The 24,730-nt window shown below is 39.0% G+C and overlaps 1 protein-coding gene across 3 annotated transcripts in view; it reads right to left on the reverse strand.

Annotated features, from left to right (window-relative positions):
- Positions 1–464: 464 nt before the first annotated feature.
- Positions 465–24,730, reverse strand: part of cd276 (CD276 molecule) — a 114,571-nt gene continuing 90,305 nt past the window's right edge. The window contains exons 7-8 of one of the 3 annotated variants that reach the window (XM_066685069.1): positions 22,443–22,480; positions 465–1,941 (exon numbers count right to left, since the gene is read on the reverse strand). In XM_066685069.1, coding sequence (XP_066541166.1) covers positions 22,458–22,480 — 23 coding nt within the window. In that variant the 3' untranslated portion in view covers positions 465–1,941; positions 22,443–22,457. Of the gene's footprint in view, positions 1,942–21,820; positions 22,040–22,442; positions 22,481–24,730 lie in introns of those variants that run through there. The other 2 variants (XM_066685072.1, XM_066685073.1) reach the window with 2 other exon arrangements.

Raw genomic sequence — 24,730 nt, forward strand, 5'->3', positions numbered from 1 at the left:
AGCTGTAGACACACACTGAATGTAGAGAGAAGAGCCAGCTTCAAACCCGGCTTGAAAGGCCAAATCTTAGAAACAGCTCTGGACACAGGCTTTGAATAGCGCAATTGCTTTAAATCTACCATTCACATTCATTAATTCCATGACATTTGCCTGGGCTCAGGACGAGCAAATTATGGGAGAAACACGGAAGGTGGAGGGAAATAAAGCCGTCCCTGAGGCAGCCTTCACTAATCTGTTATTTAATTTCAGGCGGTCGTCCGAGCCACAGGGAACCCTCTGGTGTTAGGGACAGCATACAAAGGCACATATTTGTGTTTAGAGTTCAGATACAAACCAGGCAGCAGATCTCAGCGAGGAACTGAGAAGAAAATTGTGTATTTTTAGCCTAGTCGTATTTTACACAAACAATATTGGACAGATGCCAAAAAGCAGACTAGCACTAGACATTTCATGGCAAAACCCTTTTATCATTTTAATGCACTTCCAAATACATGACAAAATTGGCAAAATTCTTACATTCTTGGAATAACACATCAAATCATTTGGCACACAACACATTCTGAGTACCACGAGCAATTATCAATTAAAAAAAAAAAAGATACAAAAGAGCCAAGCAAGTTCCCTGTTCATTATGTACTCCACCTCGAGTCTCACAGTCCCACAGATGCCTCAGCGTTCATTAAAACCATTTTCTCACCATAATACTGTCGAGGCCAAAGAGGAAACCAGGGTGTGTCCCATGCACCATTTGCAGTTTGTTGAAGCTTAGCTGGCACTCAATTGAAATTTCTCCCCAAAGTTATTGGATTTCTTGGGAGCAGGCAGACGTTGACAGGTACAAGTTAGTTCATGGGCAGGCCTTAATTAGTCCGGGCTGGTGCGATGGTGGAGAGGGAAGCGGAAGAGTGAGAGAAAGAGAAGAGCCTCCCTTCGCACCAGACACTGACGGCTGCTTCTTCGTCGGCTCCACTCTTAAGCTCTTCACTTTCTATTAGGTCTGAGATGTTACACGAGGCACCGCATGGAATGCAGAATGGAGTGGAGCTGGTGTCAGTGGTAGAGCTGGAAGCTTGTCAAAGCCAATGGCCTTCAAACAGATTTTCTGTTTAGCACACTCTGCATACAATTACAGCTGCTGCTCCATACATTTCAGACACTTGCCTCATAGTGATGGCGAGTGGAAGCGAACGCTGCTGGGAGCAAGGCTGGGATACTAGAATGGCTGAGGTTATTTCTGTCCATGCTGTTTAGATAGGGAGAGGGAAAGCTCTTGGAATATGAAGCAGGGAAGTAGATGGACAATAGAAATTAAAGCAGAATTCCTGAGCCTTGGTGGCCCTAAATAAGAGTTCTAATACCTGTCTAACTACACAGAAGTGACATTCACTACTAATTTTCTTCCAATAACCAGGCTGTGATACTGAAAATGAACCTATTTCTAATCATTCAAAATGGTTCTTTAAGGCTCCTTCAATAAGGCAATGGTCCTATTAAGAGAAACGAATGCTAAACGAACCATTTGAACACACAGCGGTTAGGCCTGGGTCTCTATGAAGATGAGAATATTATAAATTATTCATTAAAAATATTTTAAAATATAGCACCAAAATGGTTCCTTTATTTTATTTATTTTTCTTAAGCCAAAGGTCTCCCTTTTCAGTGTTAGAAAGCTCTGCTTGCTAGGAATGTGGAAAGAATAAGAATTAAATTTTCAGCATTGCCCTACCTTTTGATACTTATTAAAAACCGCTGTATATCTGATTCAGAGGTGTTTTATAAGTTGCACTTCCAAATATACAACAAATGCACTGGCTTTAGAAACGCTAAGAATGCCCAATAAACACAGAGAGAGTGTATGCTGAAATCAAATGTGCCTCTTCTTGGACGGTGTGGTGCACTGGGGGTAAAAGTACGACTCCTTCCTTCATGCCTGGTTTCACCCTGCAACACAAAAAGGAGGAGACAGAGCAGGTTAAATGAGAGAATGGTCTTTTATGGAGAGAATCTGATGGGTTCAGATTAAAGTAACACTTGAGTGGCTGTGTTTTTGCACTGAATGCAGGAATGCATAATAACCCTTCAGGCCCGAGATGAGTGGAAAGCCGAAATCAGCAGATTGATAATCCTTTTGCTGAGGAGTCGCTCAGACACCTTGCTGACACTAAATGTGGAAAGGAGCAGAAAGCATCACCATCTGATATCTCTCTAAACAAATTGGTGTGGAACTGAATACACCTTCTTTTGGATGATATACCGTGAGGAGGAATATAAGATATGTGTACAATATTTTACACAGAATTACGGATTTGTTTCGTCTGTTAATGCCGGTGATTTTCCTACACTTTTTTGCCTGAAAAGGGGAAAGATCATGTTGTGAAATACAGACTAAACATCCAGCTGTAGACTAAATATTTAGAGCAGATCTAAACAAAGACTACATTTCCAGGTCATCACAAGTCAAACCATCCAAACCAGATTCAGACACAGACTAAACATGAAGAGCAGATCACATCTAAACATCCAGACTAGGTTTAGACATATACTCTTAAAAATGATGGTTCTGGAAGGGTTCGTTATTAAAGGAAATGGTTCTAAATAGAACCCCAAACACTTAAAGTATATTTTGCATGATTAATGTGTTCTTTGCATTGTGAAGAGTTACTTCAGATTGATGGAGAATATGCTGTAGATGTTTTTGTAGAACATAAATAGAATTCTATATAGAACCATCTATAGCACTTTCTTCATCAATCTGAAGAAACTCTTCACAATGCAAAGAACCCATTAATCATGCAAAAGATATTTTAAGTGTTCAGGGTTCTACATAGAACCATTTCTTTTAGAAAAGAACCCTTGTATAGGGTGGACCATTTATATGGATACACCTTAATAAAGTGGGAATGTTTAGTGATATTAACTTCCTGTTTATGGCACATTAGTATATGGGAGGGGGGAAATTTTTCAAGATGGGTGGTGACCATGGCGGCCATTTTGAAGTCGGCAATTTTGGATACAACATTTGTTTTTTCAATAGGAACAGGGTCATGTGACACATCAAACTTATTGGGAATTTCACAAGAAAAACAATGGTGTTATGGTTTTTTTAACAATGGTTTTAACATAACTTTATTCTTTCGTTAGTTATCAAGTTTTCAATATTTCAAGTTTCTGACCACTTTTAAAATGTGTTCAAAGTGCTGCCCATTGTGTTGGATTGTCAATGCAACCCTCTTCTCCCACTCTTCACACACTGATAGCAACACTGCAGGAGAAATGCTAGCACATGCTACCAGTATCCGTAGTTTATAAGTGGTCAGAAACATGAAAATAACTCATAAAAGAATAAAGTTACGACTTTAAAACCAAGCACACCATTGTTTTTCTTGTGAAATTCCCAATAAGTTTGATGTGTCACATGACCCTCTTCCCATTGAAAAAACAAAAGTTGGATCCAAAATATCCAATTTCAAAATCGCCACCATGATCACCACCCATCTTGAAAAGTTCCCCCGCTCCAAAATACTAATGTGCCACAAACAGGAAGTTAATATCACCAACCATTCCCATTTTATTAAGGTGTATCCATATAAATGGCCCACCCTGTACAAGGGTTCTTTATTAAAGGAAATGGTTCTATATAGAACCCTGAACACTTAAAGTACCTTTTGCATGATTAATGGGTTCTTTGCATTGTGAAGAGTTTCTTTAGATTGATGGAGAATATGCTATAGATGTTTTTGTAGAACATAAATAGAATTCTATATAGAACCATCTATAGCACATTGTCCATCAATCAAACCCCTTTACAATGCAAACCCTTATGCCATGCAGGTTCAAGTGTTCACTCTTCTATATAGAACCATCTTCTTTACTAAAGTACCTTTGTAGAACCACCACTTTAAAGTGGGATGAAACATCCAGATCCAAATCAACAACATCTAGCGACAATTGCAAACATAAGAAAGAGCCAGTGCTAGTTATAGACACAGACTGAGCAAACATCCAGAGTCTGTCCTAGACAAAGACTAGATTCAGAGCCAGTTCTGCACAATGAATCAATATTTTGAGAATATCTGCTGAACAACTAGAGCAAACTCCATGTACAGTAAAGCATCAAAAGCAAGATGTAGACAAATACTGTGGTTCAATTTTTTTTTTGTTAAAAAGTGTGTGTTTGAGTTAGTAAAAAAAGAGTTCTTTATGGAACCAGAAGTTGTTATACTATGGCATCACATCTACAAACCTTTTGTAGCACCTTTATTTTTAAGAGTAAATATTAAGTATACGGAACCACTCGTAAACAAAAACCTTAAAAAAAAGATATGGATATACATGCTGTAAAATGTCTCCAAACAAACATAAGTTCAGAAACAGATACACTTCTGAAAGCTTTCTCCATTTGTAAAATATTATTGGAAACTGTTTGAGGAGCCAAACGTGTCACATTCTTCTGTTGTAACAAGTCAGATTGTGTAACTGTGGTGGAACCTTTTTAAGAACTATACTAAACTGTTTTCAAAAAAGATGCTGCATAGAAACATATTTAATCTTTTTTTTAACCAATCTGAAGAACCATTCATCAGTGAACAAACAATTTCAGAATGGAAACAGTTCTATGTAGAACACATGGTTTAACTAGAAACATCACCTTAACCACAGAACCATAGAAGAATCCTCTATTTCTAAGAGTGTAGCTTTTAGAGGTTTCAGCAATATGAGACAGAAGCAATCCAGAAATTATTAACTGCAACAAAGTACCTAAGAAATCATATTGTGCAACATCTACCTAATTGTTAGCAGAAAGTTCAAAGAAAAGGGAAAAAAAATGAAAAAGAAAAAGGGCATGCATAAGTAATGTGCTTGTGTGCTTCCAGTCATCTTAATAAAAATAATACATCTTTCACATGACCTATTAAACATTGGTGTTCACACATTATCCAATCACAAATTGCCAAATCGTTACAACAGGTAAGTTCAAACTTTTAATTCACTCTCCTTTCAAGTCTATTCCCTATGGGCTGATTCACCCTGCTGGTAATACTGCTAAAGAAATAGCTCTCAATGCATCATTAAACCTGGTGGAGAATTAACTTGGACGGAACTTAATTATGTCACACACGAGGTGCTGCAAGTTTAAGACTTAGAGAAGGGCCAATATTGCTGGCTAGAGAGCGTAGATGGTAAGTTTAGACACATAATTAGAATCAATCATCCATGTACTCAGAAGTGTGACCTTAGCATGCAAAATGACACACAAAATACTCACAGTGCAATATGTTAAAAGAAGGGGAAAGATGACTGTGATTTTAAAAAGGTGTATGGCCTTGTTTGCCACATTGGTCATGTACCAATTTGATGTTAATAGAATGGAAGCTAAACACACATTCTGTTTACACTGTGACATATTTCATAATTAATGACCCAATATTAATTTTTACACTGATTATTTCTTTTCCTGAAAAAATAGTTACCCTTTTTATAGATACAAGGTTTTGATCCAACAGCAACACAATGTAGACCCCAGTAGAAAGCAGCACTTCTTTAAAAAGAGAACATTTTGCGTACCGCACTATGTTCAACAGAACTCTTTTTTCTGTTTACCTGTCAAAGCCATAATGCTTATTGTGATGATGATCTGAGTTGATGTGACAGCAGGAATTGCAGACAGTGAGTAAATGTTTCTACTCTAATGCATGAGGTGGGAACTCTGTGCATGCTGCCAATCCTGTTCAAGTCAGAACCACAGCCTTGAGAAATCCTTCAATTCTGAAGCCTCCTACACTGGGAACTGTGTCCTCTAGCACAGAAATAGAACTTTTGGAGTTCAGCAAGCTATATGCCAAATATGAAGCTTTAAGGATTTTTATTTAATTTGTCATTGTATTATGCTCCCTTCATTAGGACAGTCATGCTAAAATAAGTTAGCACAGTATCTGTGTTTCATAACATAAAGGAGGATCACTAGATAAAATGACAGACATCTCCTTTGATATTTTTAAGGATGCTTAGGTTGACTGAGGGTTATTGATATGAAAATATAACCTAACAATACTTGCTGTTATTTTTTATTATACAGTAGAAGCCAAAAATATTTTCCAAATTAAACAATTTGGGTTCGAGCCGGAGCGGGAGATTGACAGGCGGATCAGTGCAGCGTCAGCAGTAATGCGGGCTCTGTACCGGTCCGTTGAGGTGAAGAGAGAGCTGAGCAGAAAAGCAAAGCTCTCGATTTACCGTTCGATCTACGTCACAACCCTCACCTATGGTCACGAGCTTTGGGTAGTGACCGAAAGAACGAGATCGCGGATATGAGCAGCTGAAATGAGTTTTCAGTAATCAAATTTGGAGCTCGGACATCCGGGAGGGACTCGGATTAGAGCCGTTGCTCCTCCACATCGAGAAGAGCCAGCTGAGGTGGTTCGGGCGTATGGTCCGGATGCCCTCTGGACGCCTTCCTGGTGAGGTGTTCTGGGCATGTCCAACGGGGAGGAGGCCCCGGGGCAGACCAAGAACACACTTGAGAGACTACATGTCTAGACTGGCCTGGGAACATCTCGGTATACCCCCGGAGGAGCTAGAGACGGTGGCTGGGGAGAGGGAGGTCTGGGTTTCCTTGCTCCAACTGTTTCCCCTGTGACCCGGACCCGGATAAGTGGTTGATAATGGACGGATGGATGGATGGATGGGTTTGAGCCCTACTCTGGGTGACTGTCTGTGAGGAGTTTGGTGTGTTCCCTCTGTGTCCACATGGGTTTCCTCTGGGTGCTCTGTTTCCCTTCCACGGTCCAAAACACACGCTGAAAGTTGGATTGACAACTCAAAAGTATCCACAGGTGTGTGTGTGTGTCACCCTGCAAAGGACTGGCGCCCCCTCCAGGGTGTGTTCCTGCCTTGCGCCCAGTGATTCGAGGTAGGCTCGGGACCCACCGTGGCCCTGAACTGGATAAATTATTACAGACAATGAATGAATGAATTTAGGTCCCCTGTGCTCAAAACTGAACCCCCTCCCCACCCATAAAAAACCCCCTCACATCCACGAGTAAGGTATGTTCCTCCGAAAACTCACTCCAGCACATACTCCCTCAGCCTCAGAGGCTTAGCTACCACATGGTAATCCATCATACAAATGAACACAACACTGTATTTTCACACCTGCTTGCTCTCTCAGGACCCACATCTCCTCTCAAGTTTTGCTCGGTGTGGAAATGAACGAGATGGATTGTAAAAGGAGAAGATTCATCTAACAGGTAGGAGCAACTACTCGTTTTCCAACTGTGAGGAGCAGATACAAGGCAGTCAACCAAATTACACAGATTTACAAGCAAATTAGAGCAACATTATCAGAGATTCAGTAAGAAGTAAGAAGAGCTTCACGCATTTACATCATAAAGGAGAATTCATCTTAAAGTTCTCAGTTCTTCCAGAGCTCCACTCTGACAATGAAAAAGGCTAAACGATACTTTATCTGTCGTAAACAGGCACACTCTCCTCCCAACACATTTCCAGGGTAGTTTTTAGAGTGAAATCTGTGATTTAAAGAACACTGGGTAAGATTAGGTATTTTTCGCTCCAGGGCTCCCTCTACAGTTGCAGAGTCTAATTCACTTTTATCCTCTCCTCCAAAAGTTTGATATTGATTTTCTGCATTGCTGAGCCTGGAGTCGCACTGTCAGAGGCTCTGTTCTCCCTGTTACAGGTCAGTGAAGAAATTCTAAGGTAAAAATACTACCTAGTGTCCCTTTAAAACTAGGAAACCGCTCTTCTGCTCATGCTAATTTAATGTGTGAGGAATCAAAGTAAACTACAAATACTGAAAAATGGGCTAAAGTGACTGCCAGCTAATATCACATCTGTATTTAATAGCCTCAACATGACCGGGACTAATGAAGGAATTCTTTTTCATGACGAGGGGATTCAGAATGATTGAATAATGTATTATTGCAATGAATGTTGGGTGTTTTAGTTCAGAGACCATAAAAAACAGATATAAAATTTTGAGGTTAATGAAGGTGAGAGATGCAAAGCCCATTACAGATTATTACACAACCTCACCCTTAGCGTTATAGCTCATTTTAGAATTTAGTGAGGAATGCCTCTTTGTTTACATACAGATGACACAAATGTTAAAAGTTAGACTTTAAGATGGAGTGTTTCTGTTAGACTTCTCTACTGTTATTCTGTAAGAAAACAATGAATGGGATAAAAAATTGGGGGAAATGCTGAAATATAATCAATTAACTGAGAATTAACCAGCTCCTGAGATGATTTGCTACAATTCAGCTTTAGTCCTTGTTGCAGACTGGAGGTGTTAAGCATGGAAGGCTCAACTTTCCACACACAGAACTGTTCAACTGACAGAGGGCAGAGCTGCCTCATCACGCTCCTCCAGCATGAAAGGAGCAGTGTGCTGACAGACACTTTCATTTGTGTGGAGTACAGAGCCCCGCACACTAATTTCCTCGGCCTATAGGAGATTGTTCCGTTAAAAGAAACACACCGGTCTCACAATGGTCTCATTATAATGATCCTCTGTAAATCCAAACTGCATTCATTCTCCCCCTTCATTTGCATTGAAATGGAAATGCCATATTTCATTCCCTTCCTCCGTAACCTTACACCATTTATTTATATATTTACTGTACACTGTATTGTTGCAGTGTTGACTCTAATGCGAGTGATAGCGACGACAATAATGGAATTCAAATGGTGGATGGGGGGGAAACAATCAGTGAGCCACGCAAACATTCCATATTGCGAAGATTAGTACATCGCCATTGAGAGGCCATAGAGGTTACACTGGTGTAATACGTCCCACGGCGTCATATTAGGATTAAAAACACACTCGCAAATAATGCTGGTGGAAATCCCCCAGCGTAGTGTGGTGCCAGCCAAGGACGTTTGCTGCAGTGAATTTAACTCTGGCTGATATTAGCCTCCTCTTGACTGAAATCCAATCCACGAGCTAAATGCTGACATCACATCACAGCGAGGCCTAGGCACCATGGTTATTCAATGTCATCTCAGGTCATATCACATCATAAAGAAAGGAAGTAGTGAGGACTAAAACTATATAAATGTATATATTGCTAATGTTATCTTTTTTTCACTCTTCTATTATTTTGTATGATTTCACTGCCCCCTCCACTCTCCTTTAAGGCCCTGTGGTGTTAATTATACGGGCTCTCTCCCCTGGAGCAAGCGGAGCTGTGGAAGTGCATTAATCTTGATTCTCCACTTCAGTACAAAGCCTTGTTTGAAGAGTCTCCTTTGGTAAGCCCCAAAGGCAGGGTGATTCAGACATAGAGAGAGAGGGAGAGAGGGAGGTAGAGAGAGAGAGAGAGTGTGAGAGAGCTCTGTATTCTCCTGAACGTGAGCACCTTGTAAAGCATGTAAATCAGGAGCCCTGTCCTAAGCGCCTCCTCTCTCTCTCTCTCTCTCTCTCTCTCTCTCTCGTGCTTTCTAATGAATTTTCCAGAGTGAAGCTTAAACTGCCTGCAGTGCTGCCCCCGGGCTCTTTGCTGGGGGGTTATGGAAGATTTAGCTACTTCAGATTTGGTCAGGCCATAAAGGACACTGTAAAGCTTTGACATGTCTCACGCGACCGTACCATGAAATTCCCTGCTTTGGCCTTTCAGATACCACTCACTGTCATGTAATCAAATTACAGATTCTGCTTATTCTCTCCCCACCAACCTTCTCAGCCCTGGACCAGTTCCCCCGCCGCTCTCTGTAGCCCTCATTACAGCACTGTGCTGCTTTGAAATGTTTAGGGCTTTTTTGAAAACTATGTACTTGATAAAAACTTCTGAGTTAGTGAAATTAAGTAAAGTCCACACACACACACACACATACACACACACAATTAAAATTCCAGAAAGTGTTTGAAATGCACAAATGAAAATAAATGTAAAAATAATATTTTCATGAAGCATCGGTAACTTGGTAAAATGTAAATAAAATTAAAAGTACTACTGAGAGTTTGAATTCTCAGTGTCATCTCCTCCCACTTGTCATTAAGTCCAGTGTTAGCTTGGCCAGCTAATTTAAGTTTAATTTGGTTTAAATTATTTCTAGAATTTTCCATTTTAAAATAAAAATATAAATTAAACACTAGTACATCGCCACACTCAATGCCCAGTGGTTGGTTGGAGAGATAAAGTCTTCAAGCCGTGGGCCCTCAAGCAGTGAAACTACTACTACCACTACTTCTCTGATGTCATGGAGTAGCATCCAGTATCTTCTCGATAAGTTGAATTTGCAGAGAACTACTCAAACATCTTTGGCTGACCTCACCAGTATCCTGATGTCTGAATGCCATTCAGTCACCACAGAAAATGCTTTTTGTTCTAAGCCTTCAAGAAGAGAAGTACCCAGGACTGCAGCAAACAGGGAAAAATCCTATTAATAATTATTATCAATCATAATTTCAGGAGAAAGCTTGGATGAGCAGCTTTCTAAAAACATTTGGCAGATGCTACTGGACCCAACGCAACCCTGAACAGGCAATGAATGAATGAATGTTTGTGGTGATAGCATTGCTTTTTGCTATCAATGCTTTATTATCTACAGTTCCAAGTATTATGATTACCATTTCCTTTTTTGAAAAGGAATAAGCTGAATTTATTCCATCTCATTTTTCAAGACACTTGCTGCTTATGCATTCATGTTCACACTCACAATCACTAATCCTAGCTGGAATATTTAAACCTGGGTTACCAGGAAAGGCTGTTAATCATAGTTTTAAACATGTTAATCATGTTTCCAATTCTAAGAAACAATTTCTATGTTAATTCTGTTGTGTGGCACAGGCTCCTGGACATTGGTTAGACATTTATTCATTCATTGTCTTTAACCGTGTTTCTAATTCACGGTTAGTCCGTAGCCTACCAGGAATCACTGGTCGCAAGGCAGGAACACACCCTGGAGGGGGCGCCGGTCATTCACAGGGTGACACACACAGACACTTTTGAGTCATCAATCCACCTACCAATGTGTTTTTGGACTGCGAGAGGAAAACAAAGCACCCGGAGGAAACCCATGCAGACACAGGGAGAACACACCAAACTCCTCACAGACAAGGACCAGGACTCGAACCCGCAACCTCCAGGTCCTTGAAGCTGAGTTAATGCGACACCTACCTGCTGCATCACCGTGCCACCCACTGTGGATATGTAGATGTCAAAAGTTATTGGTTGTTCAATAATTTTTTACTTCAGTTTTGTGTTTGTAACTCTTGGTTATTTTAATCATTTATGCTAATGATTATGCTATGTTTAAATGCAGTGGGTAAACCCTGCGGAGTAGGGTTCTATTCCCTGCTCAGGCTTAAGTGACACACTACATCAATAAGAGATCATGGGCAAAAATTATAGTGCTGCCTTAATCCTAATATTAATATATATTATTGTGCCTTTTTGCACAAGTCTGCTAAAGTTATGGTTAATTCCTAACATAGCAACTTTACACATGGACCCTACCTATTCCTGCTCATTACAAATAGTGTACAACTAACTGATCCCTAATTAGTTTAGCTCCTGGTGTGTCTCCTGCTGAGTTTTAATAAAGCTCTAATCAAATCCACCTGATTGTCCCATTCAGGTGCTCCTGAAAGCTTGATGAACTACATTAGGACATGCCAAAGGACTATCACATGGTCTATGGAATATTTCATCAACGACAACAGTAAGGAGTTTATAATATTATATTAATGTCTCTGAAACTGTAAAGCAATGAGATATTCTGGATATTTACTCATGGTTAAAGTTGATGTGAATAGAGGATTGCCTTGCTTGTTGGAAAAAATTCTTGACTGCAAGTTATCATTTTATTATTTTTATATATATATTTTTTATAGTTTTAAAAATGTTATACCTAAAGGTGTTTCTGACTGGTCATGACCCACAAAAGTCTGAAATCTTGAACTTCAGAAGCCCCAGAGCAAGTTAAGTGTGCAGCATCAGTTGCCATAACTGTGTAGCACAGTAAAAAGTTAGATCAAGTCAGAATGTAGCTTGAAGTGCCCTGACTGAGCAGTAAATTCTGCTTTGTGAGGCTGGATCAGTCAGAAATGGCCAAAATAAAACCTGTACCACTTCTACATTCTACCACGCTTTTACAAACTTGCAGGCTTGCAGGATCAACCTCAGGTAAGGCAGAATTTTTATTTTTCCCCACAATTACCAATGCATGCTGCTCCAGTGCTTCAGTGCAGTGCAGAGCTTGCTGTTTGGAATAATGGGAATGACAATAGTGGGTTTCTATTTTTCTTTCTATTTTGCTACATCAGGATATTGCAGTATCTAAGACAGGCTATTTGTGCAAAAACTATTTCGAGTGACACATTTTGGAGGGCTTTCAGAAAGTGTATTCTTTATGGTTTATCGATTCAAGACACACTGAAAAATCTGTAGTTCGTGTATTTCTTGGACAGACACATCATCATCATCAGCCTCTGAGGAGCTCAGTTGACATTGATTTTATAATGCAGATTGATCACAATATATTCACAAAAGTTTCTGCCTAAAGACAAAGTTATCCACTCAGAAAGACACACAAAAGTGTTTGCACGTGTGTGTGTGTTTTGGCATGACAACTCATTAATATTCCCATTAGAATGAGCCAACACATCCCATGTTTGCATTTTTACAAACCACAATGCACTCAATGATATGCATACACTCATTTGATTAACTCCATGTTTACAAAAGCCAAAGTCAGTTAATTGAATTTAAGCGAACAGTTTCAACATTATTCTGTATATTATGCCACCATGACTAAAATGGCAAAACAAATAGCCGACATGGTCCCATTCAAGACCTTGAATTAAGAACAATAAAAGGGCAAAAAACATTTGTCACCACTTACATATCCATAGATGAACTTCTTGTATATATTCTATTGTAAACACATCTAACACTAACATTACTGCATATGTTTATTTGCATAATTAAAACAATTTGACTGAGGGAATAAAAAAGCAATTAGTTCAAGAGACCAAAGCAAATGAGCCGAGGGTAAAAACAATCAAAAAAAAAAAAAAGAAAACCATGGCCCATTTCCCTCAAGCGCATGTGTGATGTCAGGTCCTTGTCAATGGTGTGTAGGTCTATTTTTGTGTTGTTCCATTCATGTGAGATATGGGTGTAAAAGAGAATCTGTGAGGTCCCAAAAGGAGGAAATATTTAGCTGTGCTGACAGTGAAAGCCTGAGGAAAGACAGAAGGAAACTAGCCTCAGCCACAGAGGCTCCACTCACAAACATTCTTTCTTCTGAAATCAAAGAAAGTTTGCCAGCACCCTACATCTTGCTGCATTAATGATTTCTAATCTTCTGAGAAGACTACTCTAAATGGCAGAACTTGTCTGTGAGGATTTGATGGCATTCAGTTAGCTTCTGTTCTTGTCAGGTGACCATATTTCTCTCAAAAATGTGAAAGGAATTCCGTAATGATTTTAAAGGCACTAAAATCCCTAACAAAGCACTTGTTAATACTAGTAAACCTTGTAGATTACAACGGGAAAATAATGCCACTTTTCCACTGCACGGAACCTACAGGAATCGACTAGAATTGACTTGGTTGTTTTGCTTTTCCACTGGCCAAGTCTGGTACCTGGTCCCTGGAATCAGGTACTTTTTAGTCCCTCCTCATTTACGGTTCCAACCAAGCTGAGTAGGTACTAAATGTGATGTATAAACCCTGCAGAGTGCTGATTGGCAAAAGAGACCTCTGATCTCTGAAGTTACAGCAGCTTTCGCATTTGCTTTTATCCGACACTCAACGGCAGCTCGTAACATTACCTCCAGGTGTTTTGAAGAGGTTCAAACGCTCCTTGGGTCAGTGACCGATGAAAATCTCATGAGAAAGTCAAATGTGCAAACAAGGAAAACTGATCGGTGAGAGCTGGGGCGTGGAGCTGTGTTCAGTCCAAAAAACAAAAACAACACACCAATACACAACAAGTAAACAGCACCTAACTTTACCGCCAGCATTGTTGTGGCTTTCAAAGCATACAGTTCCTGTTAGAGGCAGGGTTTTGCAATGTCACCAGCTACATTTCTAGCTGTGCTAGTGGAAAAGCAACCAGCAAAAAGCAAGTCGAGCATAGCCAAATCGAGTCGAGCCGATCCTAATCCTTTTTGAGTCTCTGAATCTGACTCTGTTGAACACGTTAAATGCCCATTGCCAAGTCAACTTCTATACTTTACTTTCTGGTCGACAAAATATACAAAATGAAACTTTGAAAGATTCAGTCCCAATTAAGCAATAAACGCTGCCGAATGTTTGGTTCATAATTAATGAACTGCATTTATACTGCTATTCACTGAACACAATAACCTTCTAGAGCAAAATACAAACAAGAGTAGGGATCCATTTTTACAGCCTTTGTTTTATGTGGGTTTATGTTTGTTGCATTTTGGCAATCACATGCCCTTATACACCATGCAGAAACAACAGATTGTGTTGCGCAATCAGCCAAATTGTCTCCTCCAAGGATAACAGGTGATTCCTAACCGTAGTGAGTTACAGAACTCACCATGAATGCTGGTGAGGATTATGGAGAAACCAACAAAATCTCCAAAACTGCTGGAGGGCCATGAGAAAGGCAGAAGGGACTTACAGGGGAAGTGCAGAGAATTCCCAGGCTTCTCTCACTCATCTGCAATATGACTAATCTAAGGTGTTTAATTGAGTCCTAGGGCATCTAGTTTCCATAATTCAGCCTGCACTTCCCTCACAGAGTGAACTAGGGTGGATGATGATGGGAACAGAACTCCAGGCATTCTCATTAGTTGTCACTGATCACTTGTCATTTTCCAACCTGTGCCCGATGCCAGAGGAACTATTCCCGAATGGAACACTGCATTCCTTCAAGCTACATAGTACAATATCCTCCAAGAGTCCTATGTTCAAATCTCTCAGGCCCAGTCATCATAGCTTCCATTAGTGTGTGACAAAATGATAATTCAGGAGTTTGTAAATGTGAACACTGATGTAAATCAAATCTAAGAAATGCAAAATATAAAACCTTTACAAAAAGTTCTAAAATTAAGTAAGGTAAAAAATAAAAACATGTTTCAACAACGTAACAAATATAAAAATATATTCTAATAATGTACATGAAAGTTTAGTGAGAGATTAATGTGTGCAATATATGAGCTTCAAAACAGAAATGAATCAAGCACTCTCAAAAAACTTGTGCTATATAACATCCACTCCTGTACATAATGGTTTATAACAGTGTTAAAAATGGAGCAAATATAAATAAAATCACATAAGCTGTATGGTTTTAAGGTTCAATATACAACATTGTGCTATTTGATGCTGCACCTGAATCTCAGACCAAAAAAAATGCTTCAAATTCAGCCATGCCACCTCCTCCCGCCATGCCACCTCTAGCAGACGATCATGATGGAGCTTTGCCCTTAGGGTGTTATTATATCTACTTGGTTGGGTCCAGAACAAAATATTAGGCGATACTACTTTTAAAATTAATGCGTAAAGCCTACACGAACAAAGGATTCATAGACAAAAGGTACCAATACAAAAATATAAAGAGGTTAATTTGAATATTCCAGCGCCTATTGGCCAAAATTATGATAATGGTAAAACAATGTACTTTTCAGTTCTAACTGTGATGTATACACTTTTGCATTATCACTGTCACAACATACATTTCAGATTTGTTCCCTATTTCTCACGTCTCCTTCTACTATCTGCACTGTCATTCTTAAAAAGCTCTAGTTTCAGACCTCCAGCTTTTCAGTCTCCACATACTCAAGCCCAGTGGACATATTGTGACAATGAGAGATATTTTTAGAGAGACAGTGCAGCAGTTAAGGTGGATATATAGGGAGAAATTAAATCAATATTTCAGTGCGCCACTTAAGTTATGGATGAGGGGGCCATTATCTGCCACTAATTGTCCCTATAGGCCTTCTCCGCTGAAGTGTATTAATATTTCCATCATTAGAATTCACAGGAAGTCCACAGCCACTGAAGTGGACTGTTACTGCACACTTCTCCTAAAAAGAGTGAAGGAATGTAAGACAGTATAAACATTCAACATGGACATAAGTATGTGGGAATTTGAGAAGCACCCTACATGTGCTTGCTAGGCATCACATTCCAATACCATGGGCATTAATATGGTGTTGACCCCGTCTGTTGACTGTGAGGGTATGTCCCCATTTAGTCAAAGGAATAAAAATGTCTAACTCACTATCAGTGAGTTTGAGTTCTCTGGGAAATCAAACCCTTAGTATGTACATCACTTTGAAACTCATTTGGAACTTGCTTTGTGCACAGGAGCATAATCATGTAGGACTATTTTTCCTACTTTTTTCATTACCCAGCATTCTTCTGATATTTACCAAACTCAGATTAGGTCACTGGACTAATAGATTGTGAAGTGTGAATCATCACTCCAGGGAAAATGTCCAGTGGCTTGGCATAATGTGTAGTAATCTTTTTTGTGGGTCATTCAGAAAGCACCTCCCCTCATCGGTGTTTTGCTGTATTAAGTCCACGACACCTCTGGAAGGCTCAACAGTTAAGTCTGGCATCACCTCAGCCACCCAGTCTGCATACTTCAGCTTCTTCCGTTTAACAGCTTCCTGCATCCTCAAAAGGAACTGTTACATCTATAAAATAAACTCTCCGTTTACTTTTAGACTACAACACCAAGTCTGGCCTCAAGTAACGCAATACACTCTGGGACCTGTAGTTTTTACCTATATCCGCCAGCAGTTTTCAGTCCGGCTCTTCATTCATTCATTCATTCATTCACTGACCAATATTTAATGCATGTGTGATGCTTTGTTGCCATAGACATTCTTTTTTTTTATTATTTAAAGGTCCTGACATATGCGGAATCGTCACAGTATTTCATCAGTACAAACCCTTCTTCCACTTATGATACACTTGTTAGAAATGAGTGAGACTGAAACCAAACCTGGATAACTGGGTAAATTTTTACATTGCCAGTGTTTGTAAAGTAACACACTGTGAATAACATGTATCAAACCCAATGGTAAAGGATTGATATTATTAAAGATGAAGGGAAACCAGAGGATGTGAAATGCAGATAAATATGAGATGGTTTATTGCTTGGGGCCCTTAATGAAAGCATAATTCTACATAAATAAATGAGAAATAATACAATATCATAAAGCTTAATGGTCCCATGACAATGAATCTGGATAACAAGATAGCTTTGAGATCTGTTATTAAATAAGATATGCTGCATGCAGCATTAATTAAGAAATCGATATATAAACTGTCAGGCAAATATAACAAGAATTGATTGCTCATGATTCAGCAACAAGAGGCAAAGCTTGTTTGCCCACAGTGCAGCTTGACTGAAGGTCGTAATGTATGTTTGCCTGTTTTTAGCTTCTTAAAACTCTATACTCTCATTAGATTTTGGTACAAACTAGAAGCACACTGTCATAAGTACAATGAAATAATGATCCAGAGAGAGCAGTTTCCCAAAGAACGCTCAATATGAAAACATGCTACTGCACGGCAAATTAAAAGTACAATTTGGTGACTAACAACCTGACTCTTTCTACCAATTATACTGGATTGAAAACCAAGCTGAAGAAGCAAACAAGGCCCCACACTACTGTGATTAGAAATTGCTTTGCTGTTGTGGCTGCTCCAGAATGAAATGAACTGTCTAGGTCTGCAATTACCTCTATTTTTTACACCCTCTCTAGCATTCTTATCTTCCCTCTCCTCCTCTCAATCTTTCTCTTACTACCCACTACCACAAAAAAAGAAAATCATCTGTTTCACCACAGCTACAGGTGAGTGTGTGCTTGCAAGCCTGGATGTTTTGTGGAGCTGTATCATTATGTCTTCTCTACACTTGTGCCTGTGTTTCCAAGTAAATATGACAAGAGGGTATGGAAATAAAAGAAAAATGAAAAAACAGAAGTGGAAAATAACTGGTACAGTAGAATGCTGGCTGGTGGAGTGGCAGTCATCATAAGGTTAATGTAATTGGAGCCTGTTAGTACATTTTTTAACTATTGTTAATTTGTGCCTGTCTTTATCCAAGCTGATTCAGAGCCAGTGGTATCTCTCAGTAATGCAATTGTATAGCCAGACTGGGCAGGAAACATTGTACAAGCCTTCCTCCAAAGTAGCAGTGAAACAGCTCTGGGCTTTTGTGCTCCAATTGTCCAGAGAGTAGTCCAGATACCCCCCCACCCCCTTTCTCCAGAAGGATACTTCAGGCATATCTGAAATATGAAATATATAACGTTCTCTTCCAACTTGTTTCTCACTGTAGAATTTGCAGTTACACAGCTGATTCATTTTGATTTTTGTTTGTAGCTTTGATGCAAACCTCATACGTGGGTGTTTTTTTTTCTGGGATGCTTCACCATTGGCTGATGAGTTATTAAGTGAGAGCTTAGCGCATCAGAAGAAATACACAAACTTACTGCACTGAATACCATTTGGGGCGCTGAGCTGAAATCTGTAATTTGTTGATTCGCTTGAACATTTATTTAACAGACAAAAAGACAAAGAAAATCTTATCAAATATGAACTTAATTCTATTTGTTAAATTTAAACAGATTTAGAAATTGATGCCTGCAACACACTCAAAGGCTGGGACAGTGGCATGTTTACCACTAGGACACATTTATTCTTTTAATTATACTTTGTAATCATTCAGGAATGGGAGATAATAACCGTTGCAGTTTTGCTGGTGAACTATTTGGCCATTCTTGCTGTATACAAATGAGCTGCTCAACAGCCTTTGGTTGCCGTTGTCTGATTCTCCTGTTCATGATGTGCCATACATTTTCAATAGGAGACAGATCTGGACTACAGGCAGACCAGTCAAGCACACACATTCTATGTCTATGAAGCTACACTTGTAGCATGTGAAGAATGAAGCAAGGTATTGTCCTGCTGAAACAGACATGGACATAAGGTGGGCTGGTGCCCAGAGAGGCAGTGTTTTGACACAGAATTGATGTCTGACTTTCTCCTTGTGTAATAGTGTTTCAGGGAGCATTTCTTGATACGGCAGTAGACTCTGTTAGGTAACAACCCTTTTTTGAAATTCTAGTTCAGTGAAAACAGAAAGTTTTTCTTCTAGTTTTCTCAGTAAAATTAAGGTTCCTGCAAATTAATAATAATAATAATAATAATAATAATAGTAATGTCTCATCTTTTCCTGAAATGTGGTTTGTAATTTTTAAATCTATTTAAGTACATGAAGATTGTGAGGCAAGAAGATAACATTCATCATTCTTATTCAGGCTTAACACTAATGTAATTTAATATCAAAATGACATCTATAAAGCCTGAAGATATTTGTAGGTGTATAGGTCAATTTAGATAGCAAATAAAATGCCTATTTTTGCACTGTAAATAGGGAACGCTTGTTCATATTACCAGTGCTGTACAGAACCCAGTTTGTCTACAGTTAACCATTTCTGCTTCTTAACCAGGAATGTACTTGTAATCATTCATTCATTGTCTGTAACCGTTTATCCTTTTCAGGGTCGCGGTGCTTGTAATCTTGTGATACTTTTTTTTCTTTTTAAGGTAAAGAGACATTACAATTCCGTTTGCAGTGTAGCTCTGCCGAGACGTGTTTGTTCCCCACATCATGTTTGAACTGAGGAAGGCTGAGCATCTTAAATGTGATCTGCACAAGACACTTGTCTAATTCATCTGCTTTGATCTAAACAGCGTTTGTTCTTTGTCTGAACGAGATCTAATTTCCCTGGACAGCACAATGGCACGGACTCAGAAAACCTGGGAAGAACAAAAAAATATCAGCACAATTTCCCACAAAGGAGACAGATTTGCTCATTTTGTGTTTTTGTAATTAAGACGTGACAAACGCAGTTTAAAAATAGTTTGACTTGTTGATATCAGCGCTGTCAATCAGCTTCCTACGTGTCTGGAAAAGCAAAAATTGGTGGCAAATTCCCTTGGCTTAGCAACCAGCAGTCGCCCTCTCTTACACACACACACAAGTGTGTCTGCTTTATATATTAACACACGTGTCTGAGTCTTTAATGACTCAAAACATCTGTGATTAAAAGTAACTAGCCTTAGCATGCAAGGTGAAGGGGAGACAAGCACTTGGCAGAGTCTCTCTAATGACAGCACACTGAAATGAATTTGTCATGGCAACAATTGACCTGCTGCATCTCCCAGAATTAAAATGTCAAGACTTCTGAAACTGTGTGGTGTCCTTCATGGAATAAAGTTGACAGAGATTTGTTAATGTGAAAGGAGCACACTGACCCCACAGCTCATGCTGTCTTATGGTTAATAAAATTTCCATCTTAGACAATTAACCAACAAAACTAAGCTTTGTTTCCACAAAATCAACACAGCATAAAGCTGCTCAAGTGTGCCTGGGGTATAACAGACAATGAGGTTTTCTTATGCTGTGATCAGACTACACAGATTTAGCCCGATTTTGGCACCGATTGTGTCAAATCCGACAAATTTCCAGTGTCAGTGCCGTCAGGGGTGAGTAACGGTCGTGTAGTGTGACATAATCAAAGATCAGTGATGTGGCATCCATGGCGTTTTGTAAATATGGAGAAAAAATAGAGGGAGGCTGATGCTGCAGCTGTCAGGTAAAAGAAGAAACAGAGGAAATTCTCTTGACATGTTAACACATTACCTCAATTTCTCTTTGCAGGACAGACAGTCTATCGTTTTTTTTCCTTTTTTTCTTCTTCTTTTTGGAGCACAAAACCTTCATGGCTTCTGTAGCCATGATTGAAAATTTCTTGACCCGCCTCCCCGGGAACCTCCGAACTCACGCAATGACACGAAGGAAGAATGGTCCATGACAGACTTGTAGTGTTTCCAGTCTCCCAACCAAGACATGGCACAAATTTATAGCGCTAATCTGACATAGTGAACTTTATGAAAATCTAAAATATTGTGTAGTCTGATCCTGGCATTAGTCAAATAGCTGGTTGTCAGAGTGAAAAAGCTTTTGTACACAATGTACAGTTTTCCACATGGCTAAATTATTACAAGTCCTCCATTGTGGTGCGTGTTGCTTAATGGAGTTGTAATACCGTATAAGTCCACTAGAAATGCTCACTGGTCATTTTATTACAGTTTATTACAATATCACAGGTTACGTGTCATGTTTCATTTCCTGACCACATGATGCTTTTGATCAGATCCACCGTCAAAATCATTTTTATCCAAAGCTGCTATGTGACAAACTCACCACTAATATAACTTAAAAATGGCTGACCCAACTAAAGTGTATACAATATGCATTTCTAATAAAGTGGCAAGGAAGTGCATTCCAGCTGTGTTCCAACAGCAACCATTTTGTGTGCACTATGGCTAATCTGAAGTCAGGCATTAGTCAAATAGCTGGTTCTCAGAGTGAAAAAGCTACAATAATGCAATACAATAATGCTACAATAATAGGACCATGATCTACAAGAATCAACTGCAAGCTTATCCTCTTACAGACTTTCACCAGTGAGTGGTCTTAATGGTTTGGCTTAGTTTATATCTTCAGCTTCTTCCAGAAGCTAAAAAAATCAATACTTGGACTTGGAAATGTTTCAGTGGAAATTATATAATTGAAGGATGGTCTCATAACTGAAACAGAACACATCTTTATGAAGCAGGAGAGAACTGTAAAACTGATGTACGTGGATCCTTTGAAGTTACTGTTAGTGATAACAAAAGCATGGTGTAATAGGATAGAAATTACTGATCACAAACAGTTCAAAATTTAATTGAAAGTGCAGATTCCAAACATTTAATGTCTATCATGTTTGTGTTTGTAAGTGAAAGAATATGTATTTTATTATGACTTACATTTGACTGAATGTTTTGCCATGCCTTTATCTCTTTTTTGTCACTGAATCAAACAATTCAATGAAAAAAAATCATCATCTTAATTAATCAGCATCACACATATATGACAGATTTTCCCAGTTTTTTGATTCCTAATTTCTTCAATGAATATGTTCAGGACCTTCAGCAGGCACTGGAAGCACTTGAAGAAATCAGTGAGTACTAAAACAACGAAAAGCAACAGCAAATTTTAAACACTTATTATGCATTAGTTTTACTATGTAACAATTGGCACATTTCTAAATGGTAATATTTATGTTATGGTAAATATGTATAAAAACAGACCCTTTATTTAAATTCTGAGATTGTGCACTTTGATCATGTGTTACTTGAATATTTATATAAAACTGTGTAGTATAGAGGTCAATACATAACGTGCCTTTATATGCCAAATATGCATTTGTAAACATTATGAATAAATGAGTGAGTGAGTGAGTTACAGGCCTTCAGATGCTTTGAATGAAATGAAAATAATAAGAATCTACTATGGGTTAACTGAGGTGATTTGAAAGTCATTAAAATGCTCGAGATGGAGTGCTGTGGATGATAAACTGGAAGGGCTTACCGGAGGTCTTCGCCTTTAGCTCTTGAGAGGTGTTGTGGCTGAAAAAGAGAGTGAATAGAAAACTTCAGCATCAGCCACCAGGGGACTGTACACCACACACTCACAGACGAGGTAAACAACACAAGGTCAAGAGGGGCGCTGGGCTGGACACTTCGGTTTGGATGCTGCAGAAGAAACGGTCTCCAGTGCAAAGTCCCCAGAGACACAACTGCAGCAAACAGAGAAGAGCACTACAAACTGGCCCCCACACACTCAAACACAAGACTCTGGGGGTGTTCAAGTATGGAGTGCTACACTTCCCTCTCACTCACAAACACACAACATTCCTCTTTCTCCAAAGAGCTCTTCACCCAAGACTACTAGACTTTTACTAATGATCAGACACAGAATCATCACACTGTCAGGAGCTTCTTTACTAGGCTTATACAGGCCTTTCCATTTCTTCCCTGTGGGCTGCCACACTATGGATGTTCATGACACATTAATTCACTGTATGGTACTGGATTTTTACACATTGTACAGTTTTCCACATGGCTAATTTATTACAAGTCCTCCATTGTGGTGCGTGTTGCTTAAAGGAGTCGTAATACCGTATAAGTCCACTAGAAATGCTCACTGGTCATTTTATTACAGTTTATTACAATATCACAGGTTACGTGTCATGTTTCATTTCCTGACCACATAATGCTTTTGATCAGATCCACCGTCAAAATCATTTTTATCCAAAGCTGCTATGTGACAAACTCACCACTAATATAACTTAAAAATGGCTGACCCAACTAAAGTGTATACAATATGCATTTCTAATAAAGTGGCAAGGAAGTGCATTCCAGCTGTGTTCCAACAGCAACCATTTTGTGTGCACTATGGCTAATCTGGCATTAGTCAAATAGCTGGTTCTCAGAGTGAAAAAGCTACAATAATGCACAAGTTAGGACCATGATCTACAAGAATCAACTGCAAGCTTATCCTCTTACAGACTTTCACCAGTGAGTGGTCTTAATGGTTTGGCTTAGTTTATATTTTCAGCTTCTTCCAGAAGCTAAAAAAATCAATACTTGGACTTGGAATTATTTCAGTAGAAAATTATATAATTGAAGGATGGTCTCATAACTGAAACAGAACACATCTTTATGAAGCAGGAGAGAACTGTAAAACTGATGTACGTGGATCCTTTGAAGTTACTGTTAGTGATAACAAAATCATGGTGTAATACGACATAAATTACTGATCACAAACAGTTCAGAATTTAGTTGAAAGTGCAGATTCCAAACATTTAATGTTTATCATGTTTGTGTTTGTAAGTGAAAGAATAGGTATTTTATTATGACTTACATTTGACTTAATGTTTTGCCATGCCTTTATCTCTTTTTTGTCACTGAATCAAACCATTCAATGAAAAACAAAAATCTGCATCAAACATATATGATTTTCCCAGTTTCTTGATACATTTATCTATTCCTGCCTCCACTGGCTTTGTTGCAGAAAACATTACGTTTTATTATAAAATATTATATTTTCATGGGGATGTTACACACAATGATAGCATTGCACTAGGAAAGGGAAAAAACAATGGATAATAAATGAACACCAGGAGTTTACAACACAAGTAAACAGACTTAAGAATCACTGAATGTGTATAGGATGTGGAATATCCAACCAACATCTAAACTGAATTTAGAGGTGAAAAATATTCCTGCCAAAAAACTAAAATTAAACATCCCTCCTTTTCTCTCTCTCTCTCTCTCTCTCTCTCTCTCTCTCTCTCTCTCTCTCTCTCTCTCTCTCTCTCTCTCTCTCTCTCTCTCGCTCTCTCAAACAACATTCTCCAAACTGGAAACTGAAGGAAACAACTGAAACTGACTAATGCCTCTTGCTTTCATTCCCTGGGGCTGAATGTAATTGTAAATCAAAGCAAATTGTCAATTTAATGGTAATGAAGGTCAGATAAATGAAGGTTGGTTTTTGACTTATGCGGAGTACTGCACATTGTGTGTGGTTATATATCAGACATTATACAAACAGTTATGAATATCTAGAGCGTACAGGGAGTGTGCACTTCATTAGGTTCAGCTCTCCTTTCCATGAAGAGGACATATGTTTGTTTATTTGATAAGGTCTGTGTATTCGGGTTTCCGCTTTTGTAGCTAATTCCTGTCATTATGGACATCGCCTCTAGAGCTTTTTCCTCTCTCTCTCTCTCTCTCTCTCTCTCTCTCTATCCTTCTACATCTCTGCATCTCTTGTGAACAGCTTGTCCACTTCTCTGCATTTCACCGGCTTCTCAG

The sequence above is a fragment of the Hoplias malabaricus genome, chromosome 11, assembly GCF_029633855.1.
Source record: "Hoplias malabaricus isolate fHopMal1 chromosome 11, fHopMal1.hap1, whole genome shotgun sequence".
NCBI lineage: Eukaryota > Metazoa > Chordata > Actinopteri > Characiformes > Erythrinidae > Hoplias > Hoplias malabaricus.